The sequence below is a fragment of the Poecile atricapillus genome, chromosome 1 (genome assembly GCF_030490865.1).
Source record: "Poecile atricapillus isolate bPoeAtr1 chromosome 1, bPoeAtr1.hap1, whole genome shotgun sequence".
In the NCBI taxonomy this organism is placed as follows: domain Eukaryota; kingdom Metazoa; phylum Chordata; class Aves; order Passeriformes; family Paridae; genus Poecile; species Poecile atricapillus.
In genome coordinates, this window is record NC_081249.1 from 152,041,084 (window position 1) to 152,067,899 (window position 26,816).

At 36.5% G+C, this 26,816-nt stretch overlaps 1 protein-coding gene across 2 annotated transcripts in view; it reads left to right on the forward strand.

Moving 5' to 3' along the window:
• Positions 1–26,816, forward strand: part of AQR (aquarius intron-binding spliceosomal factor) — a 49,935-nt gene that overhangs the window by 20,892 nt on the left and 2,227 nt on the right. For both annotated transcript variants that reach the window (XM_058855823.1, XM_058855829.1), the window contains 17 exons: positions 518–685; positions 1,113–1,282; positions 5,346–5,587; positions 7,141–7,284; positions 7,804–7,873; positions 8,811–8,921; positions 11,014–11,123; positions 12,445–12,580; positions 14,258–14,467; positions 15,267–15,404; positions 16,268–16,339; positions 17,738–17,925; positions 19,592–19,763; positions 22,050–22,220; positions 22,971–23,056; positions 23,863–24,037; positions 25,348–25,461. In XM_058855823.1, the coding sequence (XP_058711806.1) occupies positions 518–685; positions 1,113–1,282; positions 5,346–5,587; positions 7,141–7,284; positions 7,804–7,873; positions 8,811–8,921; positions 11,014–11,123; positions 12,445–12,580; positions 14,258–14,467; positions 15,267–15,404; positions 16,268–16,339; positions 17,738–17,925; positions 19,592–19,763; positions 22,050–22,220; positions 22,971–23,056; positions 23,863–24,037; positions 25,348–25,461 (2,477 nt within the window). The remainder of the gene's footprint in view (positions 1–517; positions 686–1,112; positions 1,283–5,345; positions 5,588–7,140; positions 7,285–7,803; positions 7,874–8,810; positions 8,922–11,013; positions 11,124–12,444; positions 12,581–14,257; positions 14,468–15,266; positions 15,405–16,267; positions 16,340–17,737; positions 17,926–19,591; positions 19,764–22,049; positions 22,221–22,970; positions 23,057–23,862; positions 24,038–25,347; positions 25,462–26,816) is intronic.

Here is a 26,816-nt window from a genome sequence, read left to right on the forward strand (position 1 = left end):
TCAAGTTATACTGGAATTTATAAACTGGAATGTAGCAGTAAGCAAGTAACTTGGTTAAGTGACCTTTCACTCTGTTAAGTGGATAACTAAAGTAACTTGGTTTAGGATTTTGTGCCCAGTTCTAGGCACTGCACTTGTAAAAAAAGGTTTATCAAGAGGCAAGCAATGAGAGTAAGAGATTAATGCCACACTTCTTTAGAGATGATTGAAAAAGGTTATGTAACTGGAGTAAGATTATTGGGAGAAGACTAATCTTGAAATAATGTTTGTTTTTATGAACAAAAGTATTCAACTTCTACTTTTTACATCTATTGTATCACAGTGGCCTATGGTTTTGTATTCTCTAAGTTCAAGGCATATTTTGAAACAAAACAAATATACTCTACACATACGTATACACTCTATATATATGTGGGATTTTATTTAAAATAAATTTTAGTGCATTATTTTGTATATATGTTGAGGAATTCATAAAGAAAATGGCATTCAATCACTGACTGTTCCTTTTGGGGATCAGGTCTGCGTAAGCATGATGTCTGCTTCTTGATTACGGTGCGTCCCATGCAACCTTACGGCACCAAGTTTGACAGGCGACAGCCTTTCGTTGAGCAGACTGGCCTGGTGTATGTTAGAGGCTGTGAAATTCAGGGCATGTTGGACGAGAAAGGACGTGTTATTGAAGAAGGTATGATATACCAAAACTTGTTCAAAAGAGCCATCTTTTATTTCTCTCTCCATTTTTTATTTTTAACAGCCTAATTGATAATTTTCCCCTCTTTAAAGGAATGCTCATTGAATTAGTTACGTACTTGGGAAAAAACAAACCAATTCCATAAGCAGCCTGAGAAAGGTCAACTAGTTTCCTCTGGTAAAATCTGATGTAGATACATTAATTAAATAAATCCAGTATGTTGGGTTAAGGAGTAAAATAGATTCTATTCAAAAACTATTAGAATCGTGCAATGGAAATGTTTATATTGCTATGCAGAAATTAGTTTCATTATGAATTTGTCCAAATTCCATTTAAAGAACAATTATGGATCACTTATTTGAATGATAATTTGCTTCTAGCACTGAGTCCAGTTCTAACCTTGCTGTATCATTATGGGCAGGACCTGAACCAAAACCAAGACTTAAAGGTGATTGCAGAACATACAGAGTATTTCTGGACCCAAACCAGTATCAGCAGGACATGACCAATACAATCCAAAATGGAGCAGAAGATGTCTATGAGACATTCAATATAATAATGAGGAGAAAACCAAAAGAAAACAATTTCAAGGTAAGGTACTTGCTCCTTAGCTTTCAGGTAAGAGTGTGTCAGAATATGCTGTCAGTACTGAGACTTTTTTATTTTAGCTGAATATAGTTAGGCTTTTTAGGTGGCAAGGTTTCCCTGCAGGAAGCTAGAGTATGTCAGCTGGTAATAACTTTCCCCTGCAGGTAACTCTTACACAGAAAATCAGAACACTGCTACTTTGCTTGAGTATATAATAAAACATTAGTTTATTATTTCAGTCTTCCAACAGGAAGCCTACAGATTTGGACTTTTGGATTAATGGAATATGTGGAATGTTTTTGTTACCTAAAGTAGCAGTGAACTATAAGAAAGGGAATAACCAACCAAAATTTGAAAATCAGAGGAGCCTGTTTGCTTTTGGGAGGGTCACTGGATCAATTTCTTATTGAGCATTGGAGTGTGTCAGATCCAGAGCAGCTCTGCTGAGAAACACTTGGAGATACTGGTGGATGATAAGCTTGATAGGAGCCAACAGTGTGCGCTCACAGTCCAGAAATCCAGCTGCATCCTGATCTGCATCAAAAGCAGGGTGGCCAGCAGGTCACGGGAGATGCTTCTTCCCCTCTGCTCTGCTAAGACCTTACCTGGAGTGCTGCATCCAGTCTGGGCTCCCCTACACAAGAAGGACCTTTTGGAGCAAGTCCAGAGGGATGACAGGAAGATGATAGAGGGATGGAGTACCTTTCCTAAGGTGAAAGCCTGAGAGAGTTGGAGTTGCTTAGTCTGGAGAAGAGAAGGTTTCAGGGAAATCTGACTACACCCTTTCAGTAAGGGGGCTTATAAGAAAGATAAGGACATGCTTTCTAATACTGATGATACAGTGATAATAGTGGTGATAAACTAAAAGATGGTAGATACAGACCAGATATAAGAAATTTTTTATTATGAGAGTGGTGAAACACTGGAACAGGTTTCCCAGAGAGGTGGTAGATGCCCCATCCCTGGAAATTTTTGAGCTCAGGTTTGACAAGGCTCTGAGAAACCCGGTGTGGTTGAAGATGGCCCTGCTCATTGTGGGGGGTGTGGATTAGATGAGCTTTGAAGGTTCCTTTCAGCCAAAACCACTATGATTCAGCATCAACAGTGCTGAACAGAAAGGAAGGGGCCCCTTCCCTTGACCCGGCTGGGCAAATTCATACTGTAGCACAAGGTGCTGTAGGCCTTTTTCCCTGTGAGGGTGCATAATTTTGTACACCTAAAAATATTTCTTACTCAGTTTCTTTGCTTTTTAGACCCCTGAATCATTAATGTTCCGTAAGTTTTCCATTATGAAAATGCAACATAAATGAAAAACTACATTTCTTTTGGTGCCTTCAAATTGTGCACTGCATAATTGAAGAGATTTTCATTTTAAAGGATTCTGTAGCAAGTTCTGTGTAGGTGGACAACGAGGTAGGCCAGAAGACTTGGACTTTTTTTTCTTTCTGTGTCTAGAAAGATACCTCTGATGCGGAGTGGTAGCTTGCACCCTGCATAGACCACTGTGGTGCCATCCGCCTGTGGGTTGGTATATTGAAAGTACTTTCATAGCAAGTCCTTTATAAATGCATTCGAAAAAACCACCAGAACTGATTATTTATGCTGTGTGTCTGTGGCAGGCTCCTTTCACATCATAAATACAAATGCCTTCTGCCAAAGCCTCCTGGTGTACAAGCATGTAGACATGTTTTTTAATTCATATGTATGTGCACTTTTGTGTAGTGAGAGAGAAAGTTCTGTAGAGTATGCTTAAGTGTAGCTTTCACATTTGTACTGTCTTCTTGCAGCTAATTTACAGGCAAATCCCAATGCAAGCCATTCTGTGCTGGCATTTGCTAAACTCTCATACATTCATTTTTCAAGACAATCTAAGGTATTTCCACATTTATCACATTGCTGCCAGTTTAGGTGCATGCATTCCATGTCATTTGCAAACCCTTCTAACTTCAGTTGGAGAAAAGAAAACAAGATGATGCTGTGATTAGTGTAGACAGTATATGCAGCAGATAGAAGGCAGCTTGAAGTTTATAAAGCTGAGTTTGTAGGAGAGAAGACAAGAGAAGTCTTGTGCAGTCCTTGTAAATTAAGCGGATGAGACAGCAGAGAAAGTGCAAATACAATGTGTTTGCTGGAGATGTCAGCACTGTGTCACTACGTACAGTTGGTCAGCAGTGTTAGTTCTTACAAGAACTTACAAGAATGAATCTTACTATTTTTACATGCATAGAAATTACTTTTTGAAAAGCTGAAGCAAAGTTTTTGTGATGTAGAAGCAGTACATTAGCTGTTAGGAACATATTTCTTGCTTCCTCTTAGAAACTGATCACTAGGTTTAGAAATACTACCTGAAAATGTGACACTGTCTGATTTCTTTGTGCTTTCCTTAGCACAAACATATTATGCTGTGCTTCACATATGTTTGAGCCAGACGTTCTATATTTGCAATAAAAATATATAAATTCTTAGTTAATATTGGACTTTTCCATCCATATATCTTTGAAGTAATTAAGTAGCAGGAACTTCATGCTTCAGAAGTGCTAAGATGCCTTCGATTTGGTAGCTTTACAGGTAGGTTCATAGAATCCACAGCATGATTGTGATTGGAAGGAAGAGATTCAGAGAATAGTTGAGGGACTTTTGGAGATGATCTAGTCCAAGTCCTGTTTAAAGCAGAGTCAGCTAGAGCAAGTTGCTCAAGATCTTGTGGCTATGCATTTGGCATTGGATATGTCCAGTGATGGAGACAATACAACCAGTCTGGACAACCTGTTCTGGTGTTGCATTATCACTACAGTAAAAATGCTTTGGTGTATTTAGGTGGAATTTCCCATATCTCAATTTGTGCCCATTGCCCCTTGTTCTTTTACAGGGCACTACTGAGTGGACTCTTATTCCATTGACCTTGCTTCCTCTGTTATGTTTTTATACAAATCAATCAAATTCTCCAATGCTCCTTGACTTTTGTATTCTTGAGGCTCAACAAGCTCTCAGCTTCTCATACAACAGATTCTCCAATCCCTTAATCATCTTAGTGGCTCTGGATTCATTCCAGTATGTCTTTGTCTCTTGTCCTGAGAAGCCCAGCACTGGACACAGCACTCCAGATGTGGTATCACCCATGCTGAGTAGTGGAGAAGAATCAGGACCTTAATAGAGGTTGACTAAGTGGGGATGGTGGTCACATCACTTGACTCCTTGAATGACACAACACAAGCACGAGAAGAAAATCCTACCCTTTGGAGATGGATATGTAAATGTAGACTAAATTCTGTACTTTGATTTGACAGACTATTCTTTTTCCAAGATTGGCATTTGGAGGTTCTGATTTATATTCTGGTATGGATGGCTGATGTGCTGTTTGCCATTCATTTGTGTCCGTGTTTGGTGGCATGGCAAGTCAGAGGATCTGGAAATCAGTGCAGGTCTGGTATCCTGTGGTCCTGCTGCTGCTGAGGAGCAGATACATGGTGTCCAATGCCAAGTTTCAAGTGAGATGTTTCTTCAAAATTTGCCACTAAAGTAGCCCTTTAACAGGAAGGCTAAATTTCAGCTACCTCATAGTTAAAAAGCACTCCCTCTGTGCAAGTCTGGGGTCTGGAGCATTGGTGTTTTCACAAGAGGAGAAAGGAGACAAAACTTACATAACCACAGATTATTAGATAAATTAATTTGTGGGTGAACAGCAAATGCTTGAAGGGAAGATAAAGCTGACTGCAGGGATGAAATTTATAGGCATGTAAGAGGAAACCTTAAACTGCATGAGGGTCTTCTATGTGTTTCCCCCCTGCTGTGAGTGTTCTGGAATGAAAACATCACTGATGATTATGGTCACCTTTACTAGCTCTTAGTTTGAGAATTCTGTGCTTTGATACAGGTGTTTCATTGCATATGTACACTGTGTATATAGTGACTCAATCCAACCAAACACCATCAGTTAAAGAGTTACATTCTATCATTTCAAAACAGATTTGGTTGATCTTCAGTGTGATTTTTACTTGTTACAATGTCAGTCTCTTCACTCCTTTTTTTTTTTTCTGGTTTTTTTTCTGTTTTTTCTTGTTTACAGGCTCTTTTGGAGACTATTAGGAATTTGATGAACACAGATTGTGTGGTTCCTGACTGGCTGCATGACATCATTCTTGGCTATGGAGACCCAAGTAGTGCACACTATTCAAAAATGCCAAATCAGATTGCAACTCTGGATTTTAATGACACTTTCCTGTCCATTGATCACTTAAAAGCTAGCTTTCCTGGGTACAATGTTAAAGTCACTGTTGACAATCCAGATCTGCATGTACCCCCCTTCAGGTGATCTCAATATTTCAAGTACTTCTGGTCTGGTGTTCTTGCTGAAATGTGTTTTTAGGTGGAATTATGTTCAGGGCTTGAAGTGAGATGCTCCTTCTTTTAAGACAAGAAGGAGATATGTTAAGGTTTAGATAATTACATGATAGAGTTAACTGTACAACAGTTAGACCCAGGGCCAGCTTCTGTTCTACGCTGTACAAAAATGCATCAGAGCACTGCTTGTAGATCAGTCTACAGAATATATGGAAAAAACAAAAGTATGAGATAGAATCAAGACACACAATACTGTCTTCTGTGTTACGGTGTCTAGACTCCTCAAGATCAGCCTAGAGAATTTTAATCATATAGTTTCCTTACATGTCTCGTTACAACAAGCTAAGAACAGCAATTTCAACATCAGTTAAAATCTGAGCTTTTGGAAACACCATTCAATCAACACAAAGGATTAAGTCTGAAATGCCATATTCCTTATTTTCATAAATGATTTCTGAAATAGTATGCCTAGCTTCTTGGCAGCTAAATGAGATTTACTCTTTTTGTTTCAGTGGTGCTGTTGTCCAGCATTTTTAGACTTGACAGTTCTGTCCCCCTGATGCACTTCCTTGAGTTTTGAAAACTGACATTCACAGTGCATAATATAGGAGAACAGTTCCTTCAGCTGAAGAAACTACATCTTTTTCTTGTGAAGGAATTAATCTGTGGAGGGAAAAATGCCTTTCCCCTGAACCAGTCAGCTTTTATCATGGCTAAATTGAATCTTGAAAAGCAGGGAGGTAATCTCCCAAGCTGTTTTTGGAAACACTGCATGGAGAATTTGTGTGGAGAAGGCACTAACACTGTATAATGATATAAAAATAGTCTGAAGGTATTAGACAAAGATCTCACACAGAGTTTTCCTCAATGACCTACTGTTCAGTTTCAGTTCCTATACTAAGAGAGATACTGCTCTTTATGAAGAGCTGTTGCTCTTCCTAATGCTACATTTGTCCTGTAAGAGATTATTACTGTTAGAGGTACTGTTAGAGGTATCTGCATTTTTGTCTTGAGATATATGGATAGGCATTGGGATTCCTTCACCTGTAATTTGTTTCTGAATTAGAGAAGCTTACTAATATATACAGAAGGCTGTAAAAAAATTGAAATGGGAGGATAAAGTCTTAATCTTGGAATAGTTTAGAATACTGACACAGCTTATGTTCTATGATAACTTTTCTCCTGTCCCTTCCATCTTTATTTATGAACTTCTTGTTTTCAGTGGTTTTCCACCTGGTTGTCAGTACTTCTCCTGGCTTTTCCAGTTATAAAGAGTGCTTTTGTATGTTTGACATACTTTTTATTTAATTAGCTTCATCAATTTACTTGTCATTTATTTTCTTTATTCTCCTTAAAACATTTGTAGAACTTGTTTCCCTGTTGTATGAAAGTTTGTCTTAATGGTGAGAAAAAATCTATCTCTATCACCTTCTTGTGATAGTAGTTGTCTATCTGATGGTAGTTTTAAGTCTGTGTTGTAGTGAACATGTTGAACTGTAACCTTAAATTATGTGTTACAGGATAACTTTCCCAATGAAGGGAGGTAAAGGAACGAAAAGAAAAGAGGATGGAAGTGAAGAAAACCCTGAAGAAGCTAAAACACTGATTGTAGAGCCTCATGTTATTCCAAACAGGGGACCATATCCATATAATCAACCAAAACGGTAAAAAATGGGTGGGAACTTTTCTTGATATGATATCACATGCATAGCAGTTCATTTTCAGAAATGAGACTGGTTTGTTTTATATTTAAATCAAAATACTCTGTTGTCGCCCATCCTTTAAAAAAGTCCCTTGAAAACAGTGTCTTCTAGTGTTTTTTGTCTCAGTAATTTGAATACTAGGAAAATAATACCTAAATAATTTTACAACATTCTCTGCAAATAATAACTAAAGACAGTCTTTTAGATGGAATGAGTTTGTTGTCACATGAACAACATGATTTACTGTCACAAGAAATTACGAGACAGTTGTATCTACAAAAAAGATAGTTGTAATGCTGATTTAATTTGTACAAAAGTTTGCAAGTGTGTAGTTTGGGAAAGATATAAACAGTTATAATGCTAATATATATGTTATATATGTTTATATAATATATATATTAACTTTGTTAAAACAATGGCTTCTATCAAAGCTGTTGGCAAAATCTATCAATTATCTGGTCTTGTTTTTTTTTGTTACAGCAATACTATTCAATTTACCCATACTCAGATTGAAGCCATCCGTGCAGGAATGCAGCCTGGACTAACTATGGTAAGAATGTTTTTAAGTACGGTAAGAATGTTTCTAAGGATTCTGTACTCTTACTTATTAATTCTGGCCTTAGGTACATTCAGTGAAATACTAGTAAGGCCCCTTTCTGTAGCCTTGTTGAGATAATTTCTATTAATAGTTTAAAGATATGAAAAATTAACAATTGAAGGTTCAACATCCTTCAATCCTCACAAAATCATATGGCAATATATATCTCTGTACCCTGTGTTTTGGTGGCTGAAGGCTTTCCACAGCAACTGAATTTGCTTTTGCAGTGGTTGGAGAGTCTTTAAATAAAGCAGGAATGATTTTATAGCAATGTGTAGTTTTATGTGTAGATGCTCATGAAAACTGGTATTCTGTGCTTCTTAATCCTGAACAAATTATTTGAGATGCTTCATAATACTTGGATACCTTTAAAATGTCTGAGGTGTCGGTTTTGGTGTGTTTGTGGAATTGAGACTATGAAAACATTAAATGTTATTCTATGTTTGTATCATCAACTGTAGATTTCAGAGTAAATAGGATTGAACTCTCTTCTTATTTTTCCTGTTCTTTATTTCTGTTTCACCTTACTCTTTTTCCATTGTGTGTCTTGATTCTCTTTTCACTATTTCCCTCCCATTTAGCCTGTTCTGAGGCTAAACTACCTTTTTTCTCTGAGGATGTCTATTTTCATTAGTACTTCCTGTGCTGGATTAGCATATTCCTTTTAGTCAGGAATATGCCAAAATAGTCTGAAGGAGTCATTTATATTATGTTGTATTTGGTCTGAAATTTCACCAAAGCCAGGAAGCAATGTGTAACGTCAGTGTCTTGTGAGACTGTTGTGGGTTTTTTTCTTCCCCAGCTGACTCTGGTTTTTTTTATTGTGAAGTATTCTGATAAATTGTGTATTGATTGATTTTATTTTTTGTTTGTGTGTGTTTGATTTTAGGTAGTGGGTCCACCTGGTACTGGAAAAACTGATGTAGCAGTCCAGATAATATCCAATCTTTATCATAATTTCCCAGAACAGCGAACTTTAATAGTTACCCACTCTAATCAGGTAAAGTGTCAATCATGTGTGAAATTTTCCTGTAATTACAATGTATAAGAACAGTAGGTATTGAGATCAGTAGTTTGGGAACGGAATTTGTCTCCTAACAGTGAGTCAGCTTGTGTGCAGTTTTGCTGGTTTTGTAATGCAAAATTAAATTTTTTGAATTTCAAGTGTGTGGTTCTAAACTATTTGTCTGAAGTTTTCAATGTGTTTAATTGGTTGGAGATCAAAAATAAGAAAGTATTTTGAAAAGAAATCTCTGTTTAGTTCTTGTAGTTGCACATGCATTGTACAGTGCATGCCAGATTCTTGCTAATTAGCTTTCTCAGACAGTGGTTGCTCTGTGCTTTAGGCTTCTAAGGGAAGGCTTCTTCAGCTGAATATTTGCTTCCCATTCATAAGAGATGGAGTCTATCTGCTATTTCTCAAGCATATGTAAAATAAGAAACAATAATAATAATGTTTTTAAGAGTCTCACTCTTAATTTTTCCACTGTACTCTACACTGGTGCAGTCTCACCTTGAGAGCTGTGTGCAGTTTTGGGCACAACAATATACAAGAAACATAAAGCTAAGATACTGTTGAAAGGAGGGCAACAAAGATGCTGTGGGACCTTGAGGGGCAGCTGTATGAGGAGCAGCTGAGGTCTCTTGGTGTGTTCATCCGGGAGTAGAGGAGACCGAGCAGAGAGGGAGACCTCATTGTGGTCTACAACTTCTTCAAGAGGGAAAGAGGAGGGGCCGGCGTTGATCTTTATCTGTGGTGCTCAGTGGCAGAACCTGAGGGAATGGCCTGAAGTTGTGCCAGGGGAGGTTTAGGTTGGATGTTAGAAAAAGATTCTTCATCCAGAGGGTGGCTGGGCAATAGAACAGGCTCCCCACACCAGCCTGACAGAGTTCAAGAAACATTTGGAAAATGCTCTCAGGCTCAGGTGTGCTCAGGGTGTGACATTTGGGGTGTCCTGTGCAAGGCCAGGAGTTGGACTTTATGATCCTTAGGGGTCCCTTCCAATTCAGCATATGTTATGGTTCTATAAAATCTGCATCTGATTTGGAATGTTTTTTTTGGAAACCAGGGTCAGCTGTTTCCTAGTCTCCCTGATTAGCTTATCCTGTCTCAATTATGAGTTACTTTAACTGAACATACTATTGGAAAACATTTCATAATTTTTCATCAAAGTAAGATTAAAGACCAGTTGATGGGGGAAACGTTTTGGTGAGGAGTCACAGCCTGGAATAATACAGGCCAGTCTGCAAAGGGTTGCAGGAGAGTGACAGGTTAGAGCTGGGGGAAAGTGTTGTGAACATGTCCATTGAGGAGAAAAAGAAGGAAATACTTTGAGGCAGATATAAGACTCTTCTCACCAGACTAGACTTTCATGAGGACATTAGCTTGAAATCGTACCCTGGGAAATTAACTGTATCTCAGCAGGGTACATTACCCATGCCTTGATGCTGCACTTTAAGATGTTTACATGACTTGCAGCTGCAAGTGGAGCTTGCTTATGTTTATTCTTATATTCAAAACTTGATGGTCCAGTGCTTACAAGCTTGCTCCTTTGAAATACACAAATTAATTGATAGTAAGCCACTAGATAATTGAAGAGTTTAAGGCAGAAGATGTAGCACACCTAGAACATTCAAGTTAAGCAAAATTCAGTTATCCAGAATGGAATACTGACAGTACCTGACAGTCAGTACCAGATTATAGTTCTGTAATGTACAGTGGAAGTTAAATTGTTTAATGTCATCATACAAAAATTGGTATTTGTGAGACAGTTTTGTAAATTGGTATCTTTATCAACCAAGTTAACTATGTGATAGAATTAAATTCTAAAATTTTAAAATCAAATGTAATTGTTATATAAAATAGGCAAATAAAAGGATGTTGGGCTAATTTCCCTGTTGTCAAGATTAGGAGTTTCAGTATTAACTTTGTTTTGTTAAAACAAAATTAACTTTTGTTTGTTTTGGCTTCCATTTATACTAAAATAGGCATAATCTCCTACTTTACTTACAAGTAATTCCTCAGTTTTCCCCTGCAAGAGCCTCTGAACTTTCTAAAAACTACCTTTTCTCCTGTTCTTGTCAATCTTTAGGCTTTGAACCAGCTGTTCGAAAAAATCATGGCTCTAGACATTGATGAGCGTCACCTTCTGCGTCTGGGTCACGGAGAAGAGGAATTAGAGACAGAGAAAGATTTTAGCAGGTGAGAAAGGAGATGCTAATGATAAACTCACTTGTATAAACATGGCAGTAAGATGTCTCTGTTGAATTCACTCTACCTCCAGTACAAAGGAGCTGTGTTGCACAAGTTTTACCCTTCTCATATTATTGAATCCCAGTAACACAGAGTGCACTATTTTTCAGTACAAGGTTTAGTAATTTTGGTTCTTATTCTGTACAGAAGCTGTGCTCCCTTGAGCATCTACAGGAAGAATCAGTCAGTTGCTTGTTCACAAACTCAACTGCTTGAATAATAGATAATTATATTTTTTGGACCCTTATACCTTTCGTACAATTAATCTGTGAGAGAAATTAGAATAATAAGGCAGATTCTTCTTAATTTTTTTTTTTGTAGAAGCATAGTATCACTTCTACTGTCGTAGTGATTTTTGCATTAATAAACATGAAATTATACTTTCTGCTTTGAATTCTTCAGGTACTGCTTAATCTCAAAGTTGCTAATTTCATTGATAGCACATTTTGAAGTATACATAACATGAGGAAATCTATCAACTCTGTATCAGTATGAAGACTTAAGAACCTGTTCTTTTAAATATTTGTATGTTTGTCATGCATTAGGCCAATTGACGTCAGTAGGATTACACACATTCATAAATGTAAGCAGGGTATAATGGTCGTGCACTGGAAATATCTGAACTGCCCAGTACTGGATTATCATAGCAATACTTTGACTTCAAAAGCTGTAGTAAAAATTATATATAGTCACTAGAAGCTACCCACATATACATAGTTCAGTATTTAGCAACACAAATACCTTGTGATTTTTTTTCTTTTAAATTGGATGCTTTGACATGGTCAAATTATTCCAGAAATCTGATAGCCAAAAACTTACTGAAATGATGCCATAGCAGATATTTATTTGGTAATATCCATAGTTTAATAGATTCCTTGAACTGTAGTGTTCATCATTAAAAGGAGTTTTCTTTAAGACATTACATTGTCTATTTTCACACTTTCTCCAGATAACTCCAGACCTATGGGATATTTCTGCAAACACTATGGGTTCTGGCAGTTCAAGAGGGAGGAGTAAAGGTTGAGGAATATATCTGAAGTTGGGCTGCACTGCTGTGAGAACTCTGTTCCTCATAAGCTTGGCTTTGTGAATTGTTAAGGCTAAACTGATAGAAATGCTCAGCATGGAGCAAATTCTTAGGTTTTGGAACAGGGTTGTAGTTGTGGGGGTTTTTGGCAGGGTGCTGGGGATTTTTGTGATCTCTCATTTCGATACTTAGATACTATTCTGAGTTTAATAAAAATTATATTTTATGTAATCCATTTTGTAGATATGGAAGAGTTAATTATGTGCTGGCTCGAAGACTTGAACTTCTGCGAGAAGTTGGGCGATTACAAGAGAGTCTTGGAGTCCCAGGAGATGTTTCTTACACTTGTGAAACAGCTGGCCACTTTTTTTTATACCAAGTAAGGACTGAAATACTTTTGCAGAGACTATGACCTAAATACATTACGAAACACTTTGTAAAACTTGCAATGAATTTTTCAGTGTTAAGAGTAAAAGCAAAAAGCATTTTCCTTGGTGATTCACAATATAGTATCAGCTAAAGTTAAAATTGCAGCATGACTTGCTTGTGTTGCTATTGTTTTAAATCCTGCCTGCTGACTCACCAAGTCATTGCTGCCCTTCATGAATGCTGGCAAAGATTCTAACCTGAAGCTTCTCCTTCAGATAGGAAAATCTGTGGGCTGCTTTATATTTTGGACAAGCATTACAACAGCTACTTGATGGTCCTGATAGGAGGCTTTTATAGCATTTAATATCAAATCAAATGTACAGAGTACAAAATGGTATGTTGCATGTCCCTCATTTCTTCTCCATGAAGAAATTCCATTCTTCTCCACTTCTTCTTTCAGTGATGTAGTCTATGTTTGCAATTAGTGTTGCATAAGGAGACTTACAAAGTGGTACTTAGGACTGAATGCACGTACTGTGTATGTTTTTACAGAAGTTACTCTGGGCTAGCTTTAGTGTGGCCCTTAACATTAAATGGACATTAGGTGTTGAAGAGTGCAAAGAACACTGCTAGAGGTCATCTGCTTCAGTATCCTCCTAAATGAATCCCACTTGATATTTAAATCAAAGCAGTCTAAGTGGAGATAATAAAGTTTACTTCTGTATTGGATTTATGTGGCTAGGTTTTGGTAGCAGGTGGCTGTAGGAATGAGTTCTGAGAACAGGCTAGGGGCTGCCCTGTGCTGGACACAGCCAGCTCCAGCAAGACCCACTGCTGACCAAAGCTGAATCCACAGCGACACAGGTGGTGCCTCTTTGAGAAGAGGTCAAAAGCCAACAGCAGCTGAGGGCAGAGAGGGGAGTGTGAGTAACAATCCTGTGCACCCAAGTCAGGAGAAAATGAAGGGACAGGAGATGCTGCAGGCATCAGCTTCCCCATAGCTTGTGGAGACAGCCATGGTAAAGCAGGTTTTCCACCTGCAGCCAATGAAGAGGCTGTGGCAGAGCAGATACCAACACTGCAGCCCCTGGAGTACCCCATGCTGAGCAGGTGGATATATCCTGAAGGAAGAGGCCACCTGTGGAAGTCTCATGCTGGAGCAGGGAAGAAGTGTGAGTAGGAAGGCGTGGCAGAGATGTGGTATTATGGACTTAAATGACAGCACCATTATTTCTGTACTGCTCAGGATGGGGAGGAGGTAAAAAAAATTGACTGTGAAATTAAGCCTGGGAAGGAAGAGGGAGTGGAGAAGAAAGGTGGTTTTGGTTTTGTCTTTGTTGCTCACCATCTTACTCTGTTTTTAATTTGCAATAAATGAAATTAATCTTTCCTGTTTTGCCTGTGATGCTATTTGCTGAGCAATCTCCCTGTCTTTATCTCAACCCATAAGCTTTTTCATCTTACTTTCTCCCACTATCCTGTTGAAGAGGGAGAGTGAGAGAAACTGGGTGGAAGTCTGGCAGCCAGCCAAGCTCAACCCACTACAGCCTCAAAAATGTCGTCCTGACACAAGGTCAAATGCTACCTAAGACATACCTTACTTTTGTGATAATTTTTTTAATGCTATGCTGCAAGCCTATACATTACCAAAAACCTTATGATATAAACCCACTTTGCTTTGTCGTAGGTAATGTCTCGTTGGGAGGAATATATCAGTAAAGTGAAAGTTAAAGGTGGAAAATCGCCAGATGTTGCAGATGTCTCCAGTTTCTTTCCTTTTCACCAGTATTTTGCAAATGCTCCTCAACCAGTTTTCAAAGGCAAATCATATGAAGAGGATATGGAAATTGCTGAAGGGTGTTTTAGACATATTAAGAAAATATTCACACAGCTTGAGGTAAGACATGTTAAAGGCAAGAAAATGAATGTAAATCTGGCTAATCCTGTAGAAAAATTTATGCAGTTCCAAAATTCTCATTTTCCCTATATCCTAGAAGAAATATACACATCTAGGCAGCTTCATTACCTTGCAAGGTGAGAATTTCCACCTTTGAGTAATATAGGTATGTTACACAATAGGAGCAAAGGTCTAGTCTCTTTTAGTTGGATCATGGGAAGCAACCATTCTGCGTCCATTTTTACGGATGAGGTTACAAGGTTTGGTATACCTATCTCTGATTCTCAGAGGGTCTTTGTATTTACAGTGAATTGCCTTTAGTCAGATAACCTAACAGATTATATTCTGGTTTTGCCAGAATTGCTTAAGAGGCTATTAAAAGTTAGGTTAAAGGTGATTTGTGTATCATTTGATTATATTAATTGTAGTGGTCTTCCTACTACTGAATTTGATGTATTATCATGATGCAGTAAGTATGAAACAAGAAGGTATAGTAAAAGAAAATTTGGGGGGATTCTCAGAGGGTTCCTCAGAATTATTTCAGTATTTGTCTGCAAATTTATACGTACATGCAGGTTGGAAGAATATTTTGACAGGTTTTTACAAGATTGTTTTTCAAAATGGGCTGAACCTGGAAACCACAACAAATTGTCCAGATGGGATTGTTAACAGTACATACCCTCAGAACTTTCTTGTTTAATTATATTAAGATGGTGGCCACATAGTTTGAGTGGATTCATTTTATAAGTGATATTTTTTCATATTCTGACTTTCAAGACTTTTCTTTTGTCCTCCATAGGAATTCAGAGCATTTGAACTTCTCCGCAGTGGCCTGGATAGATCCAAATACCTGTTGGTGAAAGAAGCAAAAATCATTGCCATGACTTGTACTCATGCTGCTCTGAAACGACGTGACCTGGTTGAATTAGGTTTCAAAGTAATGATTATACTAGTGCTACTGTACTGCTTGATTTTGGTGTTGGTTCTCCCCTATTCTCCACCCCATATGGATCATTTTATCTGTCCCAAATGTAGGCAAATGGATTATTTAGGGTTGCATTTTTTTAACTTAATGTTTCAATTTTTTTAATTTTACTGAAGAAAAATGTAACTTCTGTAAGTAAAAGATTAAATCTCTTAAGTTATTGTATATGGAAAAATGCTTAATCGTGCATTTTTTAAAAAGTTAGTTTTGCCATAATACATTATAAACAGCAGTGATAGGATTAATAAAATAGAGGCAGAACTGGGTAGAAAAACATGGCCTTTACAGCGTTGTTTACCTAAAAAATTAACAATTTGAGGAAAAAAAACTATGATGCAATGCTTTTTTCACTCTGCAGTGGTAACTATAACTATTAATTTAGGGCAGGTTTTTTTTCAGACAAAAGCCAGCCACCAGTAATTCTTTCAGTATTATTTTTTCACTGATCATGTACTGTATTGGATCACAAAATGGCTTCTCTTCAGCCCCAGTGCAGAGATCCCAAATTAGTTTGCTCCACTGCACAAAGATTTTTTTCTTGTGGTTGTGGCATATAGGAAGCATGTAATGTAATCCAGTCATGGATTTCTTCTAGGTATAAGCCCTGTCTGGTACAGAGAGATCTGCCATTGGTGTAGTAGGACTTCACATTTTTGGTAGTACTGATATATTGCCTATGAGGCAAAATCCTGCTGTAACTGTCCCACACAGCAAAATCTGAAGGAGTAATAGATGCTTTCTTTTGGTAGGCTGAATAAATATGTTCATTTGTGTTACTGTATTTATGGACACCTCTTTTTTTTTTTTTTTCTCAGTATGACAACATCTTAATGGAAGAGTCTGCTCAGATTCTGGAGATAGAAACCTTTATACCTCTCCTGTTGCAGGTTAGAAACATAAAAGATCTTTCAAAAAAAAAAAAAAAGATAAATAAGTCTCTGTGGTCTTAAACAATATTGAATATTAAAATGAAAAATGTCATGGGCAGAAAGAAATCCAGAACTGATTTGCTAGTAAGAGCTTTCACATTAATTATGAAATTATTTTATTCAATGAAGTAAGCAACTTAGTTTTTTTCAAACTTTTAAATGAGCATTGAATAACCCGATGCATCTGGCAGGTGAGGGAAAATGGGTGAAAAATTCAGAAACTGAAGAGTTTGTGTAATTAGAGTAGACCATTTCACCATAGAGGTATATTCTGGGGGATATTCCATGAGCTTATTTATGTGAGGCATCCAAATAGTCCTTGAAAATTGAGTGGGGTTTTTATTTTAACAAAACCTAAGGATCTAGCCTTCCAGAGTAGCAGTACTTGATTTCTTCACTTCCAATTCAGTGGGAAATTTTTAAAAGCAGAATTTTTGGGGGGCTCTTTGTCCAAGATTAAAATGGCTGATAGATACAGAACAACTGTATGGAATGCTTGGTCATCTCCAAAGCATAAACTTTCAGGAGCAGGTAAAAAAAAATTTTTTTGTGTGTTTTTTTACTCTTTCCAATAAAAATTATTTCCATCCTCTTACTTTCTTACTAAGGCATTTTCAGGCTTGAAGAATTGGACAGTCCAGAGTTCAGTTTTCTTTCCTTGCTGTCTGATCAGAAACAGCTTCAGATCTCTTCCACTTCAAGTGTCAGGAAAAGGAACTTTGCATTCTGTCTCAAACAGTATTCCCATGGGGAAAGAGAATTATCACAGGAGTGTGTAATGAGGATTTGACAGCTGGAAGTCTCCAGGATGCTAACTGGGAAGTGCATTCAGTCCAAGAGCCAAGATAGGAATTAGTTAAGGGCACATCCTGGCCATGGAAGATGCTATTTGACAATTACAGAAATAAACAGATGAAGCACATGAACTAGAGACACTTGAAAGGCAGGTTCAATTTTGCCTTAGACATGTGAACACTAAAAACTGTCTTTAGATGCTACATATTCACTACCTCATAATCCAAAAAATAAAATTCAAAGGACAGTTCTGTCCTATTGTATAGTAATTGGGTTTTTGGCTTTTAAAGCAATATAATATAATATTTATTCTGATATTTCTCTACTAGTTTTAGATAAAATAGAATTTAGATAAAGGTACTTGTTTTATAAGAGAAGAGATTTTATTTTGAATTCCACTCTGATTCGATGGAAGCTAGTAGTCTGTAAAAAGACTGCAGTTCAGTGTAGCTTAAAAACAAATGTTGAAGGGCTTAGACAAAGGCAGACAATCTGACTCAAAAGTTTTGAGTGCCTTGATGATATTGTAATAGTTACAATAGTGTAATTGTTCAATTCTAGAACCCCCAGGATGGATTCAGTCGTTTGAAGCGGTGGATTATGATTGGTGACCATCACCAGTTGCCACCAGTCATTAAGAACATGGCTTTTCAAAAATACTCCAACATGGAACAGTCTCTTTTTACACGGTTTGTTCGTGTTGGAGTGCCAACTGTTGATTTGGATGCACAAGGAAGAGCAAGAGCAAGGTAAGACAGAAAATCCTTGTATAGCTTGTAAGAAAGTAACAGGTTAAAAATGAGAGAAGGGCACATATAGTTACGGAAACTGTTTCTTGTTAAGACAAGAGTTTGCAGAACTGGAATTTAGTTATTTGTTCTGTTCATTTCAGTTTAGACTAAATTAGACTAAAATTTCAGATTTTACTTCCCTGAAATGCAGTCAGAATAATTTCTTCATTGTTATTTTTATATAGTAATACTCTGCTATTGCATGAGTACTTTAATGAAAATTTTATTCAAAGGTATTTAATCATCTTAAGTATTTAGGGGTTTTTTACAAATGAGACTTTGCAAAAACTTTATTTTCTAAACTAACATGTAGTATATTCAAAGTTAAATAATAATAAATTATTTATAATTAAATATATAATATATATATATATATAATATTAAATAAATCTAATTAATTTAGCATTGAATATATAATAATTCCCTTAAAGTCTGTAAAAGGGTGCTTTTCTGTAGTGTTTCAGGAGAGATGCATCCAGAGATTGGATACGTGCAGGTTGTCCTCACAAGAACATAAAGCCTCTTTTATATTAAAGGAGATACTGCGACTCTGTAGTGTAATAGGTTTTCTATCTATGTATTTGTCATTTCTCTGTGATAATTTAAATACCAGATTTATTGATTGTGTAAATTGCATATTTGTGGTATCAAGTTAAGAAGGAAAAATAAGACCAAATAAGAGAAAATTGCTCCATATAAAATCCTGCTACTCTAGGTTTAGTTTTAAATCTTTATTTTAGACATAAAATGTAGTGAACAATATGAAGGATGACTTCATTTTTTTTATGTAGGAAATGTTGGGAATCTAGAACATTATTTTCTAGACTTACGAATGACAGTTCAGTATGATTTTTAAAATTAACATCTTACTGAATGTCATGGTAAATAAAGGTTATTTCACAAAATCTTGGTGAACTTCTTAGTGATAAGAGAGCTGAAGTCCTTCACTTTGCAAGTGATTTCTTGATCAAGGATTTTTTTTTGTCCATACCTTCCTATGCTTTGTCTTACTTGATCACAGGTAGCTTCCCCATGAGCTATCTTAGTCTGGTCTGGATATTGCTTTGCATTTGTGAACGAGGCATTTTGTTAGTATTAATAGTCCCTATAAATATCAGGAATCATTCAGAATTAGGTAGATTTTGTTTGTTTGCATTCATGTCTTCTGTTAATACTAGGCAATGCACAAAATAAATAAGGAAATCAATTTCTTTTTACTGTAAGAAGCTTTACCACAGTTAATGCAGAAACTTTTTTTCCTTATTCCTTCTGTTGGTAAAGAAGCATTAATATTCCATAAGTTTTGTTACTCATGAAAATTTTTGCTAGAATTCTTGCAAAATTTGTTCCTTGATCAAGAGGGAACAGACTTAAAGCTGAATGTGCCACACTGACATGGCATCTGAAGATAAAGAGCAAAACAGAATTACAACCTAAAAATAATATTGCTGGATAGATTGTTCGAGTGTGTTCATTTATATATGTACAGGCTGCCTAGCAAAATTATTCTTTTCACTGAAAACCTACAGAAGCATTAATCTTGTATGCATCTGAGCTATTTTGAATGAGTGCAAGAGCCTGCTGTAACTCACTCTTTATGGTTTGTGTCTCTGGTTTTGAACAGTTTGTGCAACCTCTACAACTGGCGCTACAAGAACCTGGGTAACCTGCCTCATGTGCAGCTTCTGCCAGAGTTCAGAACAGCCAATGCTGGCTTTTTGTATGACTTCCAGCTTATAAATGTAGAAGACTTCAATGGTGTAGGAGAGTCTGAACCCAATCCTTATTTCTATCAGGTAAGGGAAATACTACATGTGTAATTTATTAACCTCAATAGGGCTTGTAGGATTTGCAGTGAAGACAGACTCTCAAAAACAGTAAACTGACATTCAATTCATGGTCTCAGATAATTGAGCCATGTTTATTATTTTTTCCTCTTTTTAATGAGTTTTGAATGTTGAAAATGAAAACATTATGTTAGGGCTTTTACTTAGTGAATGACTTTGATATCTGTTTTCTCATTCTTATGGGAGGGATAAGACTTGGTGTAACTCATTACAAAACATCATTTTGACCTAAGGCAAATTAAAGTCCATTGTAATTCAGCTGTTCTGCCATGATAGTGAAATAAACAGTAGCACTTCCCCTGAGCACAAAGAGTTGAAGTTTCCTTGGTAGCTCATACCTCAGTTTGAAGATTCACTGTGTTGATTTGATCTATATGTAGGAATCCTAAAATGCCCATTCATAAAAGAATAAAACTACTGCTAGTAATACACATAAGAGGCATAGAGACATTAAGGATGAAGTAAATTGCCAAAAAACCTTACTCTCAGAGTTCCTCAACTAAGTTTTCAAGCTCTCAACTAAATTTTGAATTGAAGCTATCAACAACAGTCTCATTTCTCTTAAATTAGGAAAACATTTTACACTTGTAATGAGATGCTTATATTTTCAGTCCTTTTATTTTTCTTGTTTTAAAAACTGGTGAAACAAACTGTGGTACCTAAAACATAAAACTTGGCCTTTGGAAAAGTTAGAGCTGGAGCGATGTGCAAGTTAGGGAGTTTAATTCAAACATGGAATTAGTACCTTATGTTTTGCTTAATATTATGGAAAGCAAACAATATACTTTGTGATGATAATAATTCATGTTGATTTTTCCCTCTGAAGATCATTTAGATTTATGTGAATCTGTATTTTCAAAAAGGTATAAAATATATTTGTAGCTTTTTCTTGGGATCTTCTCAAGACTTTTTCAGCAGCAAAAGTCTTGAGAAGATTCTCAAGACTTTTCAAGACTTCTCTAGCAGCTGCTAGAGGGTGCTGCTAGAGAAGAAAGAAATGGTAAATCATAAGCCACTTCATCCCATTGCTAGGTTGAAGACAGAATTGTTTGGAGAGATTATTTTGATTTTGTTTTTGAGACTATCATGCAAGTAGTAAAAAGTTGTCTGGTGGAACACAAACAGCTGAAAGGAGTGCCTGATAATGGAGACCACTCTTTGCCTAAAGAAGATTAAGAACAGTGACGTGAGGACACAGACCACACTTCTCATTATTTCAGTACTTCAATGTGCACACTCTTCTAATGCTTTCTACCGTTATTTTATTTTTGGTGATCTTGAAAATTCAATGATGTTTAGCAGAGTATGTTGGTAGCATTCATGGTTTTTCATGAGGTAACAGATTGCTGAAATGTCTTATTTCTCTTTGTGAATTTGAGCTTTTCTTTCCAGAGTTAAAGGGGATTAAAATTTGTAGAATAGCTTTACACCCACAGGTGTTTGATATGCCTGGCAACTGCATTTTCCAAGTAATGCAGAGCCCACTTAGTAAGAAAAAATAAATGAGGCTGGTATGTCCAGCATATTCAAACATATGCCAAGTGGGGATAAAATTCCTTGTATAAATAGAGCAAGAGTAAATGTCAGCATTTGAGAACAACTTTTTAACCTGAAAGATAATTTTTGTTGACAGAAAATGGATTTAAATAGGCTATGAATAACTTCAGTTTGGAAATAGAACAAAGCTTCCTGTAGCCAGAAGAGTGGTACTTTGGGCCAGACTCATAAAGTAATGACAGAGAGAAAGTTACAATATGTGAAATAACAGCTGGTAATTTGTAATTGAATAGGATGGCTTGCAGTGGAAATAACTGGATTTGATAATCCAAATGTCTGTCCCCTAATTAATACTTGGAAGGACTTTATTTACACTAGTGCAACTAGTTGTTACTTTCAGTTTACTGGGGAGTGAGTCACTGCAGCTTTTTGGACTGACTGGAACTTTTGAGTAAATATTGTAAAGTTTCAGTCAGTGCCTAACAATAATCTTGATGTAGATATTTTTAGCAGTTCTCTGAAAAGGAATGAGAATGAAGGTATTAAATCTACTTGTGGTTCTTTTATTCTTTCAAAATGGCTTGTATGAAGTGAGCAAATAATTGTCAGCTCTATGGAAATTTCTCTCAGCACTAAAATATTTGTCTGAGTACCTGACAATGTCACAGGTGTTATTCTTTCTAACCTTACAAGATAAGTAACCCTTTTTTTGTCTTTTTCTCTTATTTTAAACTTTAGAATCTGGGTGAGGCAGAGTATGTTGTGGCAGTCTTCATGTATATGTGCCTGCTTGGTTATCCTGCAGACAGGATAAGTATCCTGACAACATATAATGGACAGAAACACCTGATCCGCGATGTCATTAATCAGCGATGTGGAAACAATCCTCTGATTGGACGGCCAAACAAGGTGACTTTGAAAATATATTCGTCATTGGAGTAGTTCTGATGTCTGTGTTTTTAGATTGTCATTTTGCAAATCAGGCTAATTTAACCTACAATTGAACAGCTGAAAATATTGTGAAAATACTTAAACTGCTTAAAATACAGTGGAAGTATTTCCTGTTCAACCATTTATTTATGAACCTACATTCTGCGGAATTTCATGGATTAGTGCCCTTGTTTTTGCCAGTTGATAATTTGACAGAATAAAGTCAGTGAAGGTGAAAAGACTATTGACTTTGTGGGACAGAATAATTCTTTTTTTATCTTTTGTTTGTCCTCAATAACATCATTTCCCAAAATCACATCTTTTGAAAGATCCATGCAGAGTGGAAATTGTTTGATAAAAGGTACGATCACGAATCTGAAGAAACAAATAAAGAATATAGTTATAAATGTCTGGTGCTAATTCTGCAGGTTAAAACTGTATTACAAAACTAATGGCTTTCCATAATCTTTTGGTATTAGCACCCCTGCTTCTAGCTGTCTGAATTCAAACAAAAAGAAATAAAAGTAACAGTACACAGTCAGACAAAAGCTCCTCCCAACATACTCCAGAAAAAAATCTGACTTTTTGCTGGAGGCCAACTAAATCAGTTAAAGAATTTTCTTTTCTTGTTTACTGCAATCCCCATTCGTAAGTTAAAATTTTGGTGTCATGTTTTAATTGAAATGGCAAAGATTAACCTATAGAGGTTGTTTTTTTTTAATTCTCTAGGTAACAACTGTGGACAGATTTCAAGGCCAACAGAACGATTATATTCTCCTTTCACTAGTGCGTACCAAAGCTGTAGGCCACCTTAGGTATGTAAGAACATCTTGTAGTGCCATAGCAGAACTTGTATTCTGTATCAGATACAGAAATGTTTATAGTACATTATACAAAAAATTCTATTGCATGAGTATGTAGTAGAAACGAAGTTCAATGCTATGTGTGTAATGAAGTTCAGACAGACTTCCTTTTATAAGTGTCTGGTACCCTCTTCTCGGCCACTTTATCCTTTTGTAATGGCTCTTACCCTACAATTAGTTTATTTTGCTGCAGATCGGCTGACCTTGGTTTCACCCTAATAGAATGATAGGACTGTAGTATTTGTTGAGCAAATGCAGGCTTAAATTTTCTCATAGATCCTTTGTTGTAATAGAGATTTTTATTTTTCATCAGAAGCGTTTGATCGTTGCATATGTTGCATTATTATGTGTAGTTTTAAATATTTGCACTTTTGGTTTGGGATGTGATGAAGAAAGACTTGTCTAATCTTAGGTAGATGAGTTATCAAATTCATCTTTACTTATTCAGATACAGAAGTGCTATTGGGATTTTTTTCTCAATGTTTACACTCAACTTTACTTTTAGAGGTGTAGAAAAATAGTAGAGGGTGGTTTTTCATAGTGGTATTGGTACAGTGAACCAATATATTTATGGTTCTATATAACTGTACTAGAATTTGCTAGTTATTGAAACAATATGTAGGGGAAAAAAATTAAAGAAAAGACAGTATTTTGGCAGATGATTTGATATTTAATTAAGGCTCCCATGTACTTCTATTTTTTTTTGTTGCAAGTGTGTCATCAGTGAAAAAGAACATGATTGATTTTGTTTTCTGAAGGGATGTCCGACGATTAGTCGTTGCCATGTCAAGAGCCAGACTTGGACTTTATATCTTTGCAAGGGTATCACTGTTTCAGAACTGTTTTGAGCTAACTCCAGCTTTCAGCCAACTCACAGCTCGACCACTTCACCTCCATATTGTTCCCACAGAGTGTTTTCCAACAGCAAGACAGGTAGGAACAGCTGCACTGGATTTTGGTATCTATAATGGGTGCTTGTGTTTGCTCACTTTTTTTGAGAGGGCTGTAAGAGGTGAAGCTGTTTTCTCTGCTAGACTGGAGTATCTGCTTCTTGGACCAGGATGCCCAGAGAAATGATGGAATCACCATCCCTGGAAGTATTTTAGCAAAGGTGTGGATGTGGCACTTGAGGGTATGGTTTAGTGGTGAACTCAACAGTGCCACTTGATTATTGGATTTTGTTGATATTGGAGGTCTTATCCAACTGTAATGATTCTACATTTCTACAATTAACTCCTTAGAGTTATCTTTTATCATGATAGACATCAGCTAGTTTTAGTTGATGTTTCCACAAAAGTTAATTATCAGTATAACTTAGGTATCAGTAACTGTTGTGCCTGCTTTTTCCTGAGTTCTGCTTTTGTGATTCAGTATTTTTTTTTTGTGATCAAAATAATTTTTCAGTTTTTGCATGTTTTTAGTCATGTTATGAAACAAAATAATGTTATTTCTCAAGCAAAACTATATGAAGCTACTCGTTTCTCATTTGAAGAGGTAGAGTTACATGTAACCAAGTAATTCAGGATTACGAGTTAATTGTTTTCCTCTTAAAATTGGTTCCAATATCACAAGAGTTTTGCTGCTGAGCTAGGTTCATAAGTACAAAAACCTAATTTGTAATACTGTGCTAGATCTTTAGGGAAAGGTTCATGTTGAGGATCTATGGACAGGGCACACAGAGCAGGATGCTGAATGAAGACACAAAGGAGCATACCCACTCTGCTTTCTAAAGCATTGAGAAAGGAGACCTGCATGCACCCAAAATTCAGTTACAGATCTTTCCTTGGTCTTAAATGCTGTTAACAAGTTTGGGAGGGAGCCCTTTCAGTTGAAACTTTCAGATCAACTATGCAACAAGAATGCAACGAGCATGGTCAGTGAGTGTGAGCAAGGAGCTGGGCTGAGACAGGCAAGAGGCTAAATCCTAATCTGATCATAAATAATTTGTGCCTTTAATATGTTAAATTACTCAAATCCAAAATGTACTTCATGGAGTAAGAATCAGAACCCAGCCTCTCCTTTTGAAGTTTCTTCTTCAGGTTGCAGTGTCATGATTAATCCAGTTCCCCAAAATGTAAGACCTATGCTTCCTAACTTTCCAAAGAATTCACCTTTTTTTTTTTTTCTTTGAAAAGCATTATTTAATTTCTCAGGCCTTTTGACTTCCCATATTGTTAAATAACCTTTAAATAGTGGTTGTTTTGCTTTGTTTGCTAAATATCAACTTTTTCCCCCTTCCTTAGAATGGCGAAAGACCAGCTCACCAAATACATGTTATTAAGAACATGCCTCAAATGGCTAACTTTGTGTACAATATGTATATGCACATGATACAGAGTACACGCCACCATCAACAGGTAAGGATCTTAGAACTTCTGGATTGCATTGAAAATGAAATCAATTTTCAGTAAATGTCATGAGAAGCTGTTGAGATTTGAATCTCAAATAAATAAATATTCTGTTATATTTAAAATTCATGAAGTGTTTTGACTGGAAGTGAGAATATCGAGGTCTTGTAAAAGGTTGGCATAGTAGAAGCTGTATCTTCTAGTAGTTTAAGACCCAGTTTAAGGCCTCAAACCTATCAGTGATTGATGACAAGTGCATTGGTGGCTCTGTCTGGGCCAAAAAGTACTATTCATTAATACTAAAGAGCTAGCTTGTCCGGTATTAATTTGAAGGAAACTTGTGTGTTACGTTTCAGGTAAGTGTGGGATTTCAGCTAATGGGATTATAAGACTATAACTGCATGATGTAATAATGTTTTGTAAGAGAAAGACCAGATCATGTCTTGAAACCATTTTAACCCTTTTAAATCACCCTATTATCCAGGTTGGATTGCAGCTGTAGTGCTTTTCGATCTGGAACAATTATTTTCAGCCCTACTTCCACTTCTGTACCTAGTTTTGTCAGTGATTAATCCCTGATCAGAATTCAAAACCCAGCAGAAAGTAGTCTCATGTGAGTGAGTGGAGCATTAAGGTAGCTTAGTATACTGAGCAGGAAGCTGCCTTTACTCAGCATACTTGGATCTGTAAAACCAAGAAGTAGTTAAACCAAAAGAGAATGGTCTTAAATGCTACCCCTCAACTGCATCAGCTTTCACTCAGTGTCTGGGCTCTGTTATGTCTGTATTACCTATATGTTATTCTTCATATATTATCATATATTGTATCATATTATATAATACTGTATTACCTATAATTTATTCTTTCATGGTACTCTGAAGTTCCCTTATTGGTTTTTGCTCTTCTGAAAGATTTCCAAAAGTGGACAAAATTGATGTAAAAGGACACCACTTACTCTGTATTAGCTGAATGCGGGAAGAGAGTGTGAACATGACTGTCCTTGAACAGATAGTCTAAGAGATCTAGGTTCTGTTCTTTAATGCAAGGATGTCTCTGTCACATCCTCTTCCTTTTCTTCCTTCACTTCCATGTTCCATATAATATGGAACAATGTAATCAGTAGAGATCAGAACCCAAACTTCTTCTTTAACTGAATTTCAGATTTTCAGATAGAAAATTTATTCTTCTCTGCAGTTCTTACCCAGTGGCTTCCGAATTTTATTTTTATTACAGAGAGAAAGCTTCAGCCAAATTTGAAGTGTTTTGTTAACCAGAAAAAGCCCTTTCCAGGCTGTCTGGACAGAGAGGATACTTTCTCACTATTTTGGAGAAATGCTGTAATTACCTGTGTTCTTTAAAGAAAA